Source organism: Anoplopoma fimbria, chromosome 17 (assembly GCF_027596085.1).
Source record: "Anoplopoma fimbria isolate UVic2021 breed Golden Eagle Sablefish chromosome 17, Afim_UVic_2022, whole genome shotgun sequence".
Classification (NCBI taxonomy): Eukaryota; Metazoa; Chordata; class Actinopteri; order Perciformes; family Anoplopomatidae; genus Anoplopoma; species Anoplopoma fimbria.
The window spans coordinates 5001494-5021845 of NC_072465.1; the positions used below are offsets into that span (position 1 = coordinate 5001494).

At 43.6% G+C, this 20352-nt stretch overlaps 1 protein-coding gene across 1 annotated transcript in view; it reads right to left on the minus strand.

Moving 5' to 3' along the window:
- The window catches only part of lrig1 (leucine-rich repeats and immunoglobulin-like domains 1), a 36018-nt gene that overhangs the window by 14204 nt on the left and 1462 nt on the right, over window positions 1-20352 (minus strand). Inside the window, exons 2-7 of the mRNA XM_054616150.1 lie at window positions 9531-9602; window positions 8488-8562; window positions 2220-2357; window positions 1986-2129; window positions 781-924; window positions 92-235 (exon numbers count right to left, since the gene is read on the minus strand). Coding sequence (XP_054472125.1) covers window positions 92-235; window positions 781-924; window positions 1986-2129; window positions 2220-2357; window positions 8488-8562; window positions 9531-9602 — 717 coding nt within the window. The remainder of the gene's footprint in view (window positions 1-91; window positions 236-780; window positions 925-1985; window positions 2130-2219; window positions 2358-8487; window positions 8563-9530; window positions 9603-20352) is intronic.

Below are 20352 nucleotides of genomic sequence, written 5' to 3' on the forward strand. Positions count from 1 at the left end.
ACTTTAAGTGCGGTCTACCAAATGTTTTTGCAAAATGACATACTGCACGAGAGTTTTTAGTGCACCGGCGAGCTTAAATGCTAGTACTCACAGTTCCCTCAGCTTCTGGCAGAACTTCCATCCGTCCGGGTTGATGCGGGCTATAGAGTTGTTACTGAGGAATAGCTGCTGCAGGGAGGACAGGCCGTACAGGGAGCCACTGTTCACCTCTGACAGGCTGTTGTAGTCCAGGTGACTGCAGGTGACAAAAAATGAGCAAAATAAGTTATTATCAGGAAGCAGGATACATTTGTAGGATATTGACACAATGGTTTACAGACAACAGGATGTCAGGATTTTGTTGGTAATTGCTGAGCCTTGAAATTACTTAATTTGCAGCAGCCTTTCTGAAAAATTGCAACGTTTTTTTGTGACCATTGCTGTGTTACTTTGCATGTAGTTAAAGTAATGTGTAAAAATTGTAGGTCAGTACGAAAAGGTGTGATGGATGTGATACCTGGCATGTTCCATTAAGTACAAAAAGACATCATTCTTATAAGGTTTTGTGGGTGAGTATGCAGATAATAGTCAGTAAATGGTGCAAATAGGATTAGCCAATCAGTAAGTAATCATAAGTTTCAGATATTTGGTTAGATATTATGTCTTATGATTCTGATGTGGGATGTTAATTACAAAATTGGTCACATAATATATAATAATAATAGGCAAATTTGTAATTTAATGTAAATATTGTATTGATAGTATCAATTTTCAGTTATTATTATTATTTTTTTTACTTACAGGACTTTCATCTTGGCCAGGTCCCAGAAGGCCCCGTCCGTCAGTTTGCTGATGCCGTTTCTTTGCAGCTTTAGCACCTCCAGGCTGGACAGACCCTGGAAGGTCAGACCCTCCACCTGACGAATACGGTTCCTGTTCAGCTCACTGCGGGGTGGACAGACAAACAAAGCAGATGTGGCAGTTGATCATGGGACAAAAAGAAAATCTGTGCTTAATCACACTTTGTAAACTGTCAAAATAGCCCCCACTTTTGACTGAGAAATGCTCTGCCCTCATTCTACATCAGCATCCATCACGCTGAAGTCAAAACCAAAGGACCCCGTAGCTTGCACGCTTCAGTTGCAGCATTTTGTAGTTAACAAACCCTCAGCTTAACAGGCATTCCTCAGTGGTGTCCTTTCCGGCTGTGGCTTGAGGCCAGCGCTGTGTACCCCCAAGGCTTTAACTTACAAACAAGGGTTAAGTTATGACCCTATGAAATTACACCACAAGAAGGGTTTAAGATGTTAAACACTGGTGTTTTTTTTTTATTTTGTGACATGGTGAATCTGTACATTTTGTATGTGTGTTTGTGTGTGTGAAGGCTGCAACAGCCATCACGTTTGCAAAGATAAACATCCACATAGTTATTTTGAGTCTGATTTGCATCACCACCACCAGCGTGTGTAGATAGTGTCACTCAGACTACCTGTTCAACAAAAGGCACTTGGGGAAACTACTGGAGCCTCGGGGAGGGAAGTGTTCCATTGCGTGAGTCTCTTCGCTCTCCAGAATGGAGGTCGTTGAGCTACAAATGGCTCCGCCTCACTGTTACGCTGGAGGGAAGTTTGACGGAGATAATGGAGCACGGTGTGGGGAGTGAACCGACCACTTTGGGGATATGGAAGAAGGCAATAAATCACCGTTAATATGTCTCCGGTGTTTACCTAGTCAGCCCTTATCAGCCCCTAGAGGTATAGCTCACACTAATAGCGTTCCAAATGTAAAACACGCAGGGCACGATCAACGGACAAAGCAAACTCCTCTTCATTTAAACGGCAATGTCTTAAATGTGCTACAACTGGGAGCCTCATTCATTTTCAGCCTCAGCAGGAATGTCAAAGAAATATTGTTTTTTCAAGTCATACTGTTTCGACAGATCAAAACAGAACCCTGTCAGCACACTAACTATGCTGTTGATGCTGATGAAATCCAGTGGTACTCACAGCTGGGTGAGCCTTGGGAGCTGGAAGGCTCTCACGGGGATCTGGCTGATGCGGTTTCGGCTCAGTCTCAGGACCTGTATAGTCGAGCCCAGATGGTCCAGAGCGCCAAGCTCCAACACGCTGATCTTGTTGTTGCTCAGGTACCTGGATACAGAGACAGCACATTTATTTAAGAAACTCCAGTTTATTTTAAATCTGTGTCATGTGCCACAGTAAAATACAGATTGTACTCACAGGTCTCTGATTTGGAGGCCTGCAGGAAAGCAGTGCCCTCGGAGCTCAGTGATGTCATTATTGCTCAGGTCCAGGGTTTCCACAGAAGCCAGCTCTCTGGTCCGCCTGCCGTCTATATTGCGAATCTTATTATGGTGTCTGGAATATGAAGAAAAAAAACACACATTAAAAAGACAATCTAGGCGGGGCTGAAAATGCTACTCACAGTACTGCAACTCTACCCTACAAAGTGTCCGCCATCTCAAAATATATCACCCTGCTCAACTTCAGTTTCCGTTTCCCATCACCCGCAGTAGACACTCCAAATCCCCCGCCTTCTCTAAACCCACTCTCGAGGCACAAAGAGAGCAGAGTACACAGAACAAAGTGGTCTTCATCCACCACAAAATGTGTACTTTAAGAGCTTCCCAACAGAGGCCTGCCTTCTTTAAACACTTCCAAGGACACCTGTGCTGGTCCACGGAGCTTAGACGCAAACATCTGGGAGATAGATGGGGCCTCAGTGATCAACCAGAGCCACTTGAAGAGGGATTTCGGAGCACTTCAGTTTGTGATGGAATGGGGGAGATGGCTCTGTGTTTCTAGACAGGTTCTGGCCAAAGGACAAAGGAGTGAGAACTACTGACTAGATAACAGAGAACCAAAACTAAAAACCACACAAGGAAGCGTTACGTCAAGCCCCAGCTCTGTTTTGTGAGGCCTAGTTAGCCAGGTAGAGCCACAAACTCAACAGGAGACTGGGCAGATTTTTGTTTTTATTTTGACCCTGTTAAGGGGTCACCTGTCCTTTTCATCTGTGCTGGGTTATTTTGGGAACCAGGACTAAATTCCACGCAAAGAAGATGAAATAAGGGGGAAAGTAAAAGACCACAGGGCACACGAAACGCAAACACAGCCTCACTCTACTGCAAACATACACAGACAAATGTATACAGTAGATATAGAATACGTTAAAGCAGACAGACAGATACACAGACAGACAGCTCTATGTGTCTGTGAAGGCATGTGTGTGTCCATATATGTGAGCGTGTTAGGAGCCTGCTGGCCCGTGTTATCTGAGCATACATGAAAGCCTCTGCTGGGTGACACATTTGACACATGCCTGGGTGCTAACTAGGGCTGGGAATTTCATTTGGTATTACTTTCATTTACCCGACTGGTCTAAAAGAAAAGAGAAAGAAAAAAGAAGCTTACCAGTGATTGAGTGACATGGCAAGAGAGAGGTTAAATAAAGTACTTTTATAAAGCACTAAGACACTGGGGGTTCATCTCTTAACCATCCAACTGAAAGCTACATTACAACAGAGTTTGTTCAAGCACAGTCTGAATGCTCTATTTTATTCTCTCTTTATTTCAAAGGAAGGACCTGTATTCAAGCCCCGTTTTCCAACATGGAGTCGACCAAGCCATTAATACCAAATGCAGGCAAGAGACACATCAGGTAGTCACCAGGTCAGTGCTCTCAAAGGTTGGGCCGTTAGTGGCTTGTCCAACATTGACTCATTGTAACAGAGTGATTGGCATTACAAGTAGAAAGTCCTGCTTTAATTTATATTTTTGACAGGGCATCAAAACAAATGAGATGCTATCATACCTCAACATAACATAATAACAAAAAATGTCACTGTCCCCTCTTTATTTTGTTCATCCTATCAAACAAAACAGCCAGAAGTTCACAAACACATACTTTTCTCCCCTTAAACAAAAGTAGAAATTTCAACTAAATCATATATCTTAAGATGAATGACAGCATGTTATTTTGACTGCTTAACTTTTTAGGAAGGTGTGTGTGTGTGTACGAGTGTGTTTGACAGAAAGAGCCCGACAGAGAGCAGGTGTCCCACCAGTCAAACTCGTCAAAACAAGGTCAGTCCCTCCTTCCTGCTTCCTTTCTAGCCTTCAGCCAGCAGATGGACACACACACACACACACACACACACACACACACACACACACACACACACACACACACACACACACACACACACACACACACACACACACACACACACACACACACACACACACACACACACAGATATTTATTGGTGTCTGAGAGGAGGAGGGGTCACACCACAGTGGCCCACCTGAATAAACAGTGGCAGAAATGGTTAGGGATGAGCCATGCAAGCACGCCTGGGCAAACACACACACACACACACACACACACACACACACACACACACACACACACACACACACACACACACACACACACACACACACACACACACACACACACACACACACACACACACACACACACACACACACACACACACAAATAGCAGAGGCACACATGGGACAGAGCAACAGACAGTGGCTACAGTGAGCCAGAGCAAAGCGGGGAGGGAAAGAATGGGGGAGGAGAAAGGGAGGGGGGAGAATGAAGGGGGTGAGGTGGGGTCAACAGCTGGTGACCTTTGATGGGAAAAACAGATCAGTCTCAAACTGGTGGGAGAGGTTGACCTCTCTCACTCGTTCTTCTTCCACCACTCAAACCAAAATTCCCTCTCCTCTCCTCTCCCTCACCCCCCTCCCATAGTCAGAGCCCAGCTGCGTGTGAGAGACAGATAAAGCCCCGGCGCTCGACGTGTTTGAAGTCCACACATACAATAGTAGCGTTTATAAAAAACTGATTATCATATGGCTGGTGGCATTTATGATAAAGAGGATCTGGGCTCTCTCTGGTTCCCTTTGATGTCCGGGGGGTTTATTCGCCTTGATTCCACTTAATTCCAAATGTCATTACCCTGCCCCATTGACCATCTGATAATCATGAGCCTGGCACATTTTGACACTTCTTTTGATGTATGGAAAGTGCATCAGCAGTTTTACTTCGACGAGCCCATTCTACCGTTTCCAGTGTCATCTTTGGGGGACGATTCTTTGGCCCGGCCCTTTGCGTTTGAAGCCGGTGGTCAGGACAAAAGGAGAATTATTTCAAAATCAGATCATCCAGCGGGCCATATGATTTCTATCCCAGGCTTGTTTTAAAGGATCGCTTTGATGTGGAGCAGGCAGGCGATGAGCACAATGGGAAAGTTTGTGCTGCTCTGCTGTCACTTTGACACTGTGTTTTTAAAACTTTCTGTGGCTTCCTTTTTTTTCTCCGCCATCCTGCTGTTGCATTCTTGGAGTCTGCGGGATGCCAATGGGCTCGCAAAGTGCATTATGGGACGGTGGGAGCCTGGCATTTGGTCTTTGGTTAGTTCATGATTCGCTTCTACTTGATTGTGTGACTTTTATTTCAATTCAAAGTAGTTCTTGATAAGCTGCGTCTGTTGTAATTGGTTGATGGACATCTGACCTAGTGATAGTGATAGGACCAAAGAGAAGTTCAAACTGAGGCACTACAAACGGACAGTCAGGCTTATCTGTGCCTAATGAATTCCCTCGAGAGCGGCAACAATAAAAAAAGAACTGCCAGACATGTCAGTGAAAGGAAAGGAAGGGGATGAAAGCTACAGGAAGCAAAGAAGAGACAAAAGAAAAGTCACCTCTCAACCAAGCAAAAGATTAAGAACAGAAAGAGAAAAGGAAGCTGGAAAACCTATCACCTATCTTTTCTTAGTCTGCCCATTCCCCTTTTTTATTTTAATACTACTGTACTTCTTTAAAATGTTGCATATTGTACTAGGTCATCCACTTCCTTGTAGGTGCAAACTTTCATAGATTCTGAATCAGATAACTCCAAATAGCCTTGTGCGGATAAGATTACACTCTGATGATTATCTTGGATAAAGTCATCTGATAGCTGATGAATTACAATAAAAAAAATCTTCAAGCAATTAATGACCAAAGATGTGTTTGAATCACATCCCAAATGAAAACATGTTTAGTCTTTTTTGTGTTTCTGCTGACAATTTTCTTTATAAATATCGTGTGTAACTACTGGCTTGCTGCTTTTTTCAGTCCAGTAATTAAAACTAAAAATATACTGCAAGTTCCCTGGAACCAAGTTTGCCCGACAGTGCAGCAATCTAAACTGAAATGAATTTTCAGAATGCCAGATATCCTGAGAAACTTGCCGTTTAGCAATTCAATGACAACCATAATTCACAAACCTTGTGAACAACTATCAAACTCCAAGACTTGGAGGCAGTCAGACAGTAGCAACCACATATAATGGGCTCTTAGCATTTGAGAGTTTACTATTGGATGAGTGTCCGACAACAGATTCTCAGTCAATTTGCTTGCGTGTGTGTTTGCAAACCACCGTCTCACAGAAACTTGTAGTCAGACGACATTCCAGACAATCTCGACCAATGGCACAGGAACACCCTGCAGTATACCGCTGCCTCTGTCGGGGCACAAACACAGACGCTCTCACACTCTGGAGTACCGGGTGGTTGGCTAGGGAGATCGAATGCATTGGCTTTACCTTTGGGAATAACCCCGAGCATGAGCTCACCTTTTGCTTCCCTTTTTTTCACCTCTTCCTTTGCCTCTCCGTAGCATACTGCCTCCTCCACAACTTCTCCTTTAACCATTCCTCTTTCGACATGTGGTGATGTCACCCTGATCAGACACTATTCACCCCCCCCCCCATCCCTTCCTCCCTCCCTCCCTATTTTCTCATCCTTCCTCCCCTTCTCACTGTCACCCATTTTACTGTAAGCCATGTGACTGACAGCTGCAGCTGCAAGTGCTTCAGCGGGGCCTTCGCTTCAGCTGTGTGGCTTTGTAAAGATCCGACCCTCCCTCCAGCCTCCACTCCCATCGGGCCTATGGGCCTTCCCCTAGCAACAGACTTCAAGTCAGGCCAAAAAAAGAACACCCTGATCATTTCGGAGGGGCTGCGACTCGGCACAGTTTGTGTAAGTAAAGGTGAACTTGCTCCGATCGGTTTTTGTATCAAACGCAAAGTGAACAGGGGTTTGTTCTAAATGCTATAGACCCAGGAAACCTAATAAAACACATTAATAACAATTGCTCCACACGTACGGATATAGAGAGATATCAGAGTTGCCCAATCAAACCTCAAAATTCCCTTCAGCTTACAGTAATCTTCTGACCACATTAGTGCATCATGATCAATTCTGAGAAGCAGGCAGATGACACACAGGGAGAGGCACAGATGTGACTCCCACAGAGCTCCCCACCAAAACTGATACCACCCCGACCATTATTACAGGAACCAGCAGCTCCTTACTTTACTACCAGGCAGTCAGCCGGCATGCTAGCAAAGTGTGAGAGCATATACACACAGTGAAGCTAGCTAAATGTTAGCTCTACGCTAGCTTAGAGGGGTTTAACTTGTTTCAGGTTGAGTGAGATGTAAGAATGTTCCCACAAAGGGGAAAAAACTATGGCAAGGTGGAAAACAACAGTCCGCCCTAGAGATTATACAGGAGAACGCTGTCACAATTGTATGTATGTGTGTGTGTGTGTGTGTGTGTGTGTGTGTGTTTGTGTAGAACCGGAAACCAAGATTGCATTGCCATTTATCTTGTTGCAAGAATTGGAGTAAGCTTTCATATCAGCTTTAGCCTTTTGATTTTTATCTTAGGCGTATTTTGGTGTAACCTCAGAAAGCCTTTCATTGAACTGCGATGGTTTTGTGTGCCTCGCATTCCTCTACACATTCTTGAGGATAATAGAAACACAGAAAATTGTTGGTACTGTGATAAAATTGAAGGAATTAAATGAAAGTGTTGAACGAATAATGTGGTGTGTAAGGCGTTAGCCATTTTAAGTAGCAGTACCTCAATTATGATAAGTTTATTTGCTGAAATGTGACTTCCGACTTAAAAAAAAAGGTCTTAGAGGTTGCATTTACTGACATCAGGAATACAAACTACCACTTTCTCGCCGTGACTGTAAAAGCGGAGACTGTTGATTGACTACTGAGCTCACGTTTGTGACACAAGTGCACACACGCCCTACCCAAATAGGGCAGTAAATCTCCAGTGAGATGCCAGTGCAGGCAGTCCCCACAGGCACAGTTTCACAACCGGGAGCAGCCGAGATGGAACTATATACGAACTGACACTAGTCGGTTACTTGACCACGCGCTAAACGCTAAAGACAGAGCTCCATATTTACACCAACAGAGCTTAAGTGGAGGGGTGGGGGGATTAGTTAAATGCAATGGAGTCACATTCATCTGCAACTTCACATTAATGCATTACTTCTGAGATGAAAAGGCATCTCCACAGACGGAGGGAGACTATTTCAGGAGCATTTCAAAGAGGCCACTGACCTCAGTGACGGAGAGCCAGATCATTCTGGTACTGTGTTTAGCAGTAAATGGGGCAGTACTTACAGGTAGAGGGATACAATCTTGGAAGCAGCCTGTCCTAAATCTGGTATGGAGGTCAGCTCATTGTGGTCCAGCCGCCTAGAATAACAAACACACGTAGTAGTGGGTTAGAGAAGAAAATTGTGCACTGAAGGAAAACAAAGATGAGAATGATACGCTGTTATGAGGACTTAACAGAGTCATTTTAACAATTATAAGACACTTCCAAACTGAAAAAATAGAAGCACTGGAAAGGATTTAAGAAGCGTTACTGGTTAAAATAAACAAAAATACATTTATTTTCTAAATCTCAAATTTAGACACAAAAACAGAGCCTGCATCAAGCTACACATAATGTTTTAGAAGTTATACGTGTCATTTTTACACAAAATTTGAATTTTCTAGCCCAGTGTCATTGGGGCTATCCCACGTGCTCCATCACATGGGGCTAAATTCAATCAAACCAAAAGATTTAAAACAAGACTTGTCATGTCTGCCACAGAGCAAGTAGCAAGTCATCCTTTTTAAAAACCAAAAATAACACGGGAGTGAAACAGATGTCGGGGAGCGTATGACTGGCCGGCCGGCCTGCCAAAGATGTCACCAGTGTGTGTATCACCGGTTAGCTTGTGCATGTGTGTGTATGTGTCTTGTGTGCCGGCGCTGAGTGACACAGAGCCAAGCCCTCTCCTCACCATATAAAATATTTACAAGGCCAGCGTTGGCCACAGTATCAGGTGGTGGAGGGGAGGCTTAATATAGAAAACCACCACTTTATTCTCAATTGGACTTAGTTCAAGGGAACACATACGAGGATGCTACTAGGAAGTAGAGTGGCAATCATGTACGGTAGTCAGAATTAAGTCATTGAGAAATACGCAATCACAACTGATGCTAATGAATTAAATTCTAAGCCACATTCAGATTTTACAATTTGAAACACTCACAACAGAGCAAAACAGGGCCATACACACACTTTAGTAAGTACTTTAGAAAGTGTTCAGGTGTTTGCTGCAGATTGAAATCGTGTGTGTATGTGTGTGTGTGTTCTGTTGGTGACTACTTACAGCTCTCTCAAGTTGGGAAGGGTGTCAAAAGCTTCAACATTGATGGCGGTCAGCTTGTTGTGGCCAAGGTTTCTGAAAAAAGAAGAAGATGTAAATTAAATAAGTAGTTCAATTCCTCATTTGCCAAATAGTGAACAGGGGAGGACAATTAAAAACCTAAATATCAGCAGCGCAATGATATATGTATTTCATGATCTTTACTGTATTTGTCATTCAGTAGTTTAAAATTAGGATCCGGATCAATAACAACAATTATTTCTCCCATTAAGACAAACGGCCCATATTGAGTATGTCTGAAAAACACAGCAGTACATCCATTCAGCCAGCCTTCAAGTAGGGCCAGATCAATACTATTGATAGAGAGTGTCTCTCACTCCTGGCTCACTTTCCCAAACATAACCCACAGGCCATTCATCTGCAGCAGTCAATTTGCACTTTAGACTAACAGTGCATTTAATAGCCGGCACTTGACTCGTACAGAGGGCTTATTACGGAGTGATTTGTCCCGTGATATAGCGTTACCAGCGTTGAGTGAGAAGGAGGGGGTTACGTGTGCTCACCTAACACACATCTGCATTTCAGATGAGACCTTCCCACGCCATATGATTCAGATTTACTCAGCGCATAAACAAGTGCCATCTCTGTCACACACCTCCTGGCTGGCTGACAGGCTGGCATGCTGCCTGCCTGTTGGCAGAGAGGAGGCTGCAGTGAGAGTGCCGTTTGTGTTTTTTTTTTTGTGGTGGGGTTTGGCCGGTGCGAGACAAAGGGAGCCCACAGCTCCGAGCCGCCTGCGTCCCGACCCCTCCCTCCGTCCCCTCCGTCCAGACGTGAGAGACGGCCCAGGAATGTTTCACAGGCCCGCCGAGAGATGGCTGCTTGTTCCCAGACACCGGGGACACTTTTACCTGATGCAACACATTCCTCACCCTCTTGTCCTTTTACCTGATGCAACACATTCCTCACCCTCTTGTCCCGCCGCGTTCCTAAAAGACCGCTGCGAAAAAGTGGCCTTCAGGGGCTGAACTCTGTGGCAGACGCTGTTAATTCATGTCATTCATCATTTTAGAGAAAGTAGGTTCTATTATGAAAGCTAATGTGAGGAGGCTGGGACAATACCAAAGCTAAAGACTGTTATTTAACACATCATGTCCTCACTTGACGGATTTCCCTTTCTTGTCTTCTGTATGTGATTGCAGATAATGACAGTCTCCCTTCCAAATCTTTCCCACCGCATGTGTGTGATTGTGTGTGTGTTGGTGACGAGATAATAGCAGAGCCTGTGTCTGCCCTTAAGGCACAGGCCTGACAGGTAGGCCTGCGACTACCCCAACCAAGATGAAACCACGCCCACTTTTGTACGACGAAAAGCCTCGGTGGCTGCGTTCCCGTGGAAACCGCCAGGTATGACAGCTCCAGTTTTCATTTTGTTTAGTTAAATTTGATAATTTACTGTTTATCAGACCACAATCGAGGATAGGATAAGCTAGTTGGCATGCTATTTTCTAAAGGTATGTTCAGTGAGTGTCTGGTGTTAAATAATTGGAAACTTTAATAGTAAATCATCAAAGAGCCATTTGACTGAACAAGATTAATGAGTTTATTCAGCTTGTGATTTATCCAATATGTGATTGATTGTAAATATCGTTATATTGTATTTATAAAGTTAGATTTTGGCAATATTATTTATATATTTATCACCCACCACTGACATGAAATTACAAGCATCATTTTGTAGGAAAGACTGTTTACAAGGAGGGAGTCGTGCATGTGTGACTACGTCATGATCATTTACTGGGGCACCTCCCATCGCGGCCCCGGAGCACTGAACTGTCGTCCTCTGCAACAGGAGGCAATTACCTCGTTACCGTGAAACTAAGTGAAAAATCACGCAGCTCTCCTTTGGGCCGCCTCTGCCTGGAGGTACAGATATTCAGTCAACACACACATACACACACACACTCACACACATACAGCTCAGAAAAGATGAACTTCAGAGAGTGCTGTCAGTTGTTTTTAAATCCAGAGATTTTACAAGTGAACCTTGTATTACAAGCAAATAAAGATATAAATCCAGAGACATCATAGCATTTTACGCTTAATATCATTGGCCTATGCACATATCCATAGGCACAAAGCTCAAAGCTTATAACAGAACAAAGGGATGACAAAGAAAAGCAAAAAAAAAAGAAGCAAGTCTCGTTTGAGAGCCAAACCTGCCGTGCTGGTGCTAAAGGCCACGGCAACAAACAAAACGGGTCCTTTGTGTGAGTGCGCAGACACACATGTGCCTCTTTGTGAGTCACCGACGGTGTTTACACAACTGAGCCCTTTTTTCTCCCCCATCTCATTCTCAGCCAGATTTATTCTCTCGCCTATCAGATTAGATAAGTTTCACAGCATTTTAACACCTACTGTATGAAGCGATGGTGATAACACAGGTTTCCCTCCCTCTCCCTCTCCCTCCTTCTCTCCCCTGTGGAAGGTGGGGGTGGGTGGCGGGAGACTCCGGTGCTAAGCGTGGTTAATGCTTTCCAGAAAGTGACCTTACAATCACGCTGGTTTTCTAGAAAAAGCCTTGAAGCTATTAAGAGTTTTTTTGACTTTGACAGATGTAGCCACCAACGCCAGCAGAAACTTTTTAAAATAACTAGTCAAGCGCTAGGTCCGGAGAACCAACCAGCGATGTCAACCTCTGTAGGTTTAAGTCATATAAATTAACCAGCCGGAAAAGGATGTATAGTAGAGATAGGAACAGTCGCTGTGATAAACCAACCTCTAATCACTACAAAGCATTAATGCTTCAAACACAGCATTTCTTTGTATGGTACAAATAGTTTATACAAATGGGCAGGACTGTTTGACATTACTCAGCCGGATCATAATCTAAAGCTCTCTCTGCCAGGTACTTAACCAAAGTAAAGCGTGAGACAATTCAAGGCTGCATGTTGAGCCAAATGCTTTCCCACTAAATTCAACCTGTTCTGATTGGTCCACTTCAGTCTCACTGCTTCGGTTTTTTATGTTCATTTAAAATCTTGTAAAATAATGCATGGTTTAAAAAGATAATTAAATACTATAATACAAATGAACGAGCATGTTATCATAAGTTATTTTACAAGAATCAATTAAATTTAATTTATCACTTCCTAAGAAATGTATCAAATAATCGAAAAAATATAACTCCAGACCAAAGACTTTATGATTAATCTGGTGGCAGACTTGGGCCTCAATTCAGCACAAAGTTCCTCTGAAGTCATCATATTCAAGTTAAAACGGCTTGATGTTACAAAACGTTCACAAATATAAAAAACAGGCCCCATGTATCATTTGCCGTCTGTTCTAAACTGCACTGTCCAACGCCTCAACGGGGTTCTAGTCTAAACTGCTGTCCATCCATCAGTGAGCACGGGTCACCATAACCTCTCTTCTGTCAGCCGAACTGGAGACGAGAAACAACAGGGCGGATGGAGAGAGGATGTGCAGGGATAGAGAGCCACAGTTACACTCCCGTATTCCAACGCAAACCCAAACACCTCCCGACACATTATAAACAATAATTATAGAGACTGTTTAATATCAGGAGGAAAAGGCTTCACTATGGAGAACAGCAGACATTTAAAACACAAGACTGCAACACAATTATTCCCCAGAAATAGACAAATGTAATGGAACAAATCATCAACCACCTGTTGCCCTGAAGCAGTGTCACTCATTTTTGGGTTTATTAATCAGTATAACATGAACTGATAACTATTACATCACTGAATAACTCATCCGTCAAGAATGTTCAGACATGAGGTCACTCCCTTGCTTTCCTCCCTCATAAATAAAGATGTGTAACTTTGGGTTTTCAAACTGTCAAACAAATGCTACTAATTACCACAGTATCTTTTGAAGGGTGTTCATCATCAACTTTTCATAGGCTGAACAAAAATAAGAGATCAACTGATAATAAGCCAACTACTGGAAGGATACGTAATACATCTGAAGCATTAGCTCCAATCCGAGCCTCCCTGGAAGAGAAGTCTTCAAAAGACGACTCATAAAAGACTCGCCTGACTAAGCAAACCGTCTGATGAAGAAAAACAGGGCTCAGCGCCGTCATTGCTGGACCGCGCAGCTGATCTGACATATAAAACTCATTAAAAGACTTTAAAACATATCTGCGCTATGGGTGCTGTGGGAGTCGATGAAAAGGCTGGGAGTACAGGAGTGATGTCATGGCGGATGACAGTATGCTTGTAAGTCAGCACACACAGTCTGGTGTGTGTGGGAGAGAGGAGATACGGGGCGGGATGAAACGGAACGGCCGGGGACTCGCGCACACACACACAGATACATCATCATTATCTTTCCCACTTTCTATCGCAGACAAATGCGGCGTGAACTTTGCTCGCCAGAAAGTGTGAAGTGATGTCAGTGATGAGCTTTGTGTAGTCCAGCCGGGAGACAAAGGCCCTTTAATGTGGTCGATTTCAGAGCATCATAAAAACTAGTCAAATAATAACCTGAGTGTCTGAGGGCTCCCCCCAGCCCCCCCCACACACACACACACACACACATTCTTCCTGTCATTAAGGGCCAGTTTACAGCCAGGCAACTGCAGTGAGAGTGTACACAAAGCCAACACCAGCTCCAGGCCACCCTTCTAAACGCCAGTCAAACAGAGGAAGGGAAACCAGTAGAGCAATATCTTATCAACTTTGACAAGGTTAAAATAATGAGCCGACAAACAAGATTTTTTGCAATAATAATAATAATAATATTATAGTGATAAAGTGCAAGATATGGGGAGAGTGACGAGAACTTCGGCTCAAGATCAGAGAAGTGCAGCGCTGACTGGATCAGCGTATTTCACCATTTGCATTACAAATGGTGAAATACCCCCCACCCCCCACCACATAACTGAACAAAGGAGCTGCTGCAGCCTTTGAAATCAGTGAGGCTAGGAGTGTGACTCAGTTTCTGAAGGTTTTTTTTTTCCGAGGCAGGAAGGCAAGGCCACATCTTGGGGCCATGTGCGCCGCCATTCTTCACGCTGCTGGTTCGGGGCTGATGCAGGGCACTCCAAACAAATAGGGAGAAGATTGGGGAGAGGGGTCTGCACTAGCCTGAGGCACTGCATGAACCCACATACAGTTTCCCAGACGACGCCAGCCTGGACACTCCAGATGAGAAGCACAATAACGCTCATGATGTTCAAACTGCATGCACGCCTGTGCAATCGTCCACAAACACACACAGGGTCATGGTCCTGCATTTAACAACTGGATTCTAGCGCAATAACAATGTAATTTGTTACTAATAGCGCCAGATTTACTTCATTATCAGTAAAAGGAAATGAGCGTCCCCAATTAATCTGAAAGAACAACATAAATACAGTGTGTCTTTTAAGCAGGGCTATTGTTTTAGTGCTGTGCAGACAGCTGACCTTACGCTCCAAACTTCAAAGCGTAGACAAAGACAGGATCATTAATCAATTTTCCCTGCTTATTGTTTATTATACTAGCAGGGCAAAATTCTGCGATAATTACACTCCAGCCAGCGTTGAAATACGTTTTTCTAAATAGTGGACTCCAAGTGCATGTGAATATGTGGGTGTCTAGACAGTGGAGCCCTGATGCTCATTTCCTTTCTGCAGTATCACACAGTGCAGAGGCTAAAAAAAAAAATGTAAGGCCCAACTTAGCACTCAAAGCTCCACTGGCTCCTCCAAAGACTGCCTGTTTTCTGGGGAGAAGCTTGCTCTCGCTTGCCCAGTACGTCTCCCTCTCCGTCCAAGTCACGCTTTTTTTTTTTCCTTCTTCTAACATCTTCTCCAGATTTCCAAACTCTTACCAGATGTAGAGAATTCACAGATGATTCATCGATCAAGCCCACTTTGTAGACACCGACTTTGGGGGGAGGGGGGAAAGGCGCCCTAAAGTATCTTCACCATCTATTCTGCCGGACTGGATTCCTGTAGAATGACTTGTGGCAGCAGCTGTTTGATTGTCATTATAAAGCCAGTGAGGGGACGTGAGCTCACGTCCATATCTCCATGTTAATGTCAGATCGTATCTGTTGTTATGAGAGTGAGGGCTCAACCTGAGCTGTTCCTTCCTAATTTGTTCACAGCTAAAGATATGCATGAATCATCTCAATCCGTTAATAGAGGATCATTTACAATTTGAAATAGATTGCTTGCTTGCTTGCTTACATTTCCATATAGGAACTCCCTCTGCTTTAACTATCCAACATAACGCCAAACAGCCTGATAAGGGAGTTAAAAAGGGAAGAGCAGCTGATAAAAAAATCTGTGCCAACGATAATATCATCTTAAACCCTTCCGAGCGCTCGAGTTTGTCTTTAAAATATCCACATGTGGATGTGAGAGTCGCGAGGGTAAGGAAACTATGACAATAAACAAACTTGGTATACTCCCAATACCACAAGATTACGAGGCTGCGTAGCGAGAAATGCCCTAGAAACCACAAGGGGAGTCAGCCCTGGCTACTGCTGCATCTCTGCACCCCCCCTGCTGAAATGTTCACCTGTTTAAGCAAGGAAGAGGCATTTATGCAGCTTAGTGTTCATATATCAGTCATCCCATCAAGATTAAGCACACTAACACTATATATGGACATGATCAGACCATGATAGGTTAGATAAATTGAACAACAACTCCATATAAAAAGAGTTCTGTGTGACAAACAAGCAGACAGTCCTGTAATGCTTCATGTCCTCTGGGTTTACTGGGTGTGTTACAACATGTGTGACAGTGGTTGAGGTTTCTGACCACTGACAGGACTTTCACCAACTAGTGGAACCAGCCCGAAGGCAGCAGCAGCAGCAGCACTAGCAGCAGACCGTGACATTGACAAAACACTTCCATGCAGTGGGCGGAAAATGTCCACCCACCTCCCCACATAGCGCCCCGGGCCAGGTGATCTGCGGCCCCACCCTCTGCCGACCAGTCCCACAAGCAGCCAGCCCTAGAGCCCGCCCAGCCCCTGTCAGCAAACCACCAACACAAAACCCATTTCCTGAGGGCAGAAGCCAAAACCAACTGTTGGGGGTGGTGTGTTTACCAATAAGGCATGTACTTGGGAACTTTAAGGATACGGCCTGGGGTTGAGTTGCGGAAGAACGTCTGGTGTACACCACGCATTATGGCCAGCACATTGGGAAACCACTTGGGAAATGCTGGGTTACGTGCTTATTCTTGCTTTTCACCAGGGTTACCGCAAGCTGGTGGGGCAAGGACTTAACTTTAAAGAATAAACCCCATAAAAAGTGCAGCTTTCTTGAACAATAAAAATACTAAAAGGATTTTTACAATCTTGCATTGGACACGTAGACGTAAAGAGGCTGGAAAACAGACATCATGTTTCTGCTTTATCTCCATCCAACCACGGCAATCTCAGCCAGCAAAATTAGTCACGTTCCTGATTTTATTTACTTGCAAAATCCCATTATGTCGGTGGCACTGTGGGCAAAAATGCTTTTTATGCACATTACCCTGGCTGCAAATAAGATAAGGCACCACTCCTGAGAGGGAATATGTGACTGTGAGAGCAAACTTGCTTTGAATGCTATTAGGCTATTCATCAATCAGAAAGAATGGACAGACATCTGAGACTGGTGGTCAAGTTTGTTAAATGTTAGAAGGACTGATGTAAAACAGCAAAGGATAGGTTTGACAAACACATTTAGGACTGAAGAGGCTTTAAAGACGCTAGGAAAACCTTAGTGGCCAATCCCAGGGATTCATGTGACTTAAAAAAAAATTATCGAGATAGCAATATCGGTTTTCTAGCAATGCATTCATTGTCAGTTCATTAAGTAAAGTATTGTTTGTATGTTTCACACCTACTCAATCACACAACACCCCTCAATCCCTCACCATGTCTCCTTGTTTGCTCTGTCTGCTCTGCCAGGCTGCACCAACATGTTTGTTTCCTTGATTCCTCATCAAGGACGCTTTCTCATAGGGGACTATTAAAACCAGGGTCCCGAAGGAAGATTATTTTGACCAGTGGAAGGCGTCTGGGCTTTTCTCTACTACTAGTAGTAGTAGTTCTACTTCTACTACTGATGGATAAACTGCCAACACCTAGCATCTAGCTAGCCACATATCTCCTCTGGACACATATTCATTAAGGTCCCCAGAATTGCTCCTACAAAGTTATCTTAAAAAAACTGTTCTAGCTCAGAGCAGGAGGTGAGAGTGCATAATGAGGGTCCAACGGCAACTTACTTGAAATTAATCAAAAATGCATTGTAGTTATAAAGCAGTGCATTTAACACATTGCAGGTAGTTCAAAAAAAATTAGAGGCAATAGAAAAAATAGAGAAGACATCGTCACTTGAGGGAGCACATAAGCTCTGCACAGCTAAAAGCTTGTGATACACCCCCCCCCCCCCTCTGTAAACTGCTGTGTAAATGCAGCTCCTGAGGTGCTACTGCTGTGTTCATTACCGTAATCCCAATTTAAGAGCCTGTATAAAGATAATTGCAGCAAATACATGACAGCGCAATCCTTCTTCACCCACACAAAAGGGTGGGAAAGCTCCATTAGTTTTAAGCCACTGTAAGCCCATAGACAACAAAGCCGAACATAGAGGACGCTGAACATCCGTAAGTAGGTTTACAAAGCACATGTATAGAAGTACAACTGTTGTTTAACAATTGCAGTCACATGTGTTCAAGCTACCTGTTTAAGTCAGATCCTACAGGTGTATCAGGTCATTGAGTTTGTAGAAGAGAGAAGTAGGAAAGCTGGCCCTTGTGCTTACTAACACCCACAAATACTGTCCTCCCTCCCTCCAACTACCACTACTGTTGTTCCCTCCCTGGGGTAAACATAACAGACAGTCGATACCACACTGATTTTAACTAAGCTTAGATGCCTGAAGGTAGCGACAGACAAACACACTTTTCTTAAAGATCAAGGCATTGTGCAAACGGTCTCGGTCAGCTCTATTGACAAGATAATGTTATTATTGTTGAACTATGCTATATAGCTTGCCATCACAACTTGTCATTTTACACAGCACTACAGTTTCCCTTTCTTCTGAGAATAACGTACACCCACAACAAGCACACACACACACACAGACTCACATTCTTGTGCACCGGCAGCAGAACTTAGACACTAAATAAACTTTCAACCCACAACTCAAAAAGTAATTTCATCCACCTAAGTGAACAGGACTTGGCGTACGGCACCTTCAAAATGGGATCAAACTGGGCCACAAGTGAAATGGTCCATACTTGTCTCTTTGGGTTTGCAGTAATCATCTGCTAATCTGGCTCGTTTACAGACCCCAGAGGAACAGAGCTGGTTTCCTTTGAGTCACCTGCCAACATAATGTGACTATCTCAAGTGGTGTGGAAATATGCAACCTAGGTGTTTTAAAAAGATAATCCGAAAGCCATAAAGCCATTCCCTTTGAAAAACAACAAGATTGCGGGTTCTTAAATCTTGACCGATAAGGTTTGGCCGAGATAACAGAAGTAGACTTGGAGAGAGACGGAGTTTACGAACCATATCTTAACAGGAACCTAAAGGTTTAGAGCAGCTGCTCGAGATGGAACATTTGTCCCACAGTAGTTGTCCTTTGTCCACGAGGACAGGAGGAGCAGTGTGTGTCTGCGTACTTGCATGATAAACAGCGTCGGCACTTGAACTTGGCCAAGTGGTGCTTCAGGGCAACGAGGCTACCCGGGCACAAGTGCTGTTATTCATGTTTTTTTTAGAGAACTTTTTAAAAGTTGCATTCCTTACTTCCCAGGGGAAGATAAACTGCTTAACACAGGAACCTGGGAGCCAGAGAAGTCTCTGGGTCTTTGCTCTTTAACCCCACGTTCCCAGCAACACACACACACACACACACACACACACACACACACACACACACACACACACACACACACACACACACACAAACACAAACACATGCTAAAGAACCTGTAACAAGATGCCCCATTGTCACCAAGGATTCACAATAACCACTGGACAGTGGTTGCGGTAAACTGAGGTTAGAGCCAAAATGTTGATTGGGAGGACAGAGAGTCATGTTGTCTGTAAATAAATTGTGTCATTCAGCTTGATAAGTGCTGAGGTCTCCTAAACGTTGGAGGGTGTTCCATGAAAAAAGTCTCCCAAATTGGCTCATTTCCTAAATGAGCTGGCTGGCTGGGATTCAACTGTTGTCAGCCTTATCCTGAGGAAACAAAGCTTAATTTACAAGAAATGTCATTTGTGAAGTATGGCTAGAAACACAGAAACAGGAATTATGGTAATAGCCATTATAAATCTGACTGAATAAGGCACAGGTTTATTGGTAATTATATGTTCGGGTCTATTTGTTTACTCAACCTGAGGGGACTGTTTGTTCTTTATAGCATTTTTAGATTAATACATTAAAATGTAAATGCTAATATTGTCTACAAACTATGAAATATATCAAAGTTTACGGACTGTAAGTCGTAGCCTCTAATATTGCTGGAAGTTAATTCAATTTTAAGGTAAAGCAACTTCACATAGGTTCATACTAGGGATTTGATAAACAGGCTGCAGGGAATTGTTTAAAGTGGCAATTTAAGTCTGACATATAAAAAAAAAAAAAAAAAAGTTTTCCAAATAACAGGATCAGTTTAAGGAAAAAATATATAGGTCTTTTATTATGAACAATATCGCCCTTAATAGTGCCCTTGAGCAAGACCTTTCAACCCTTAATAAATGATGTCCACTCACAGAATACTCTGAGTTTGTGTACGTCCCTGTTATCATTACACCTGTAACAAACTCAAAACCCCTGGGCCTGCTGGGAA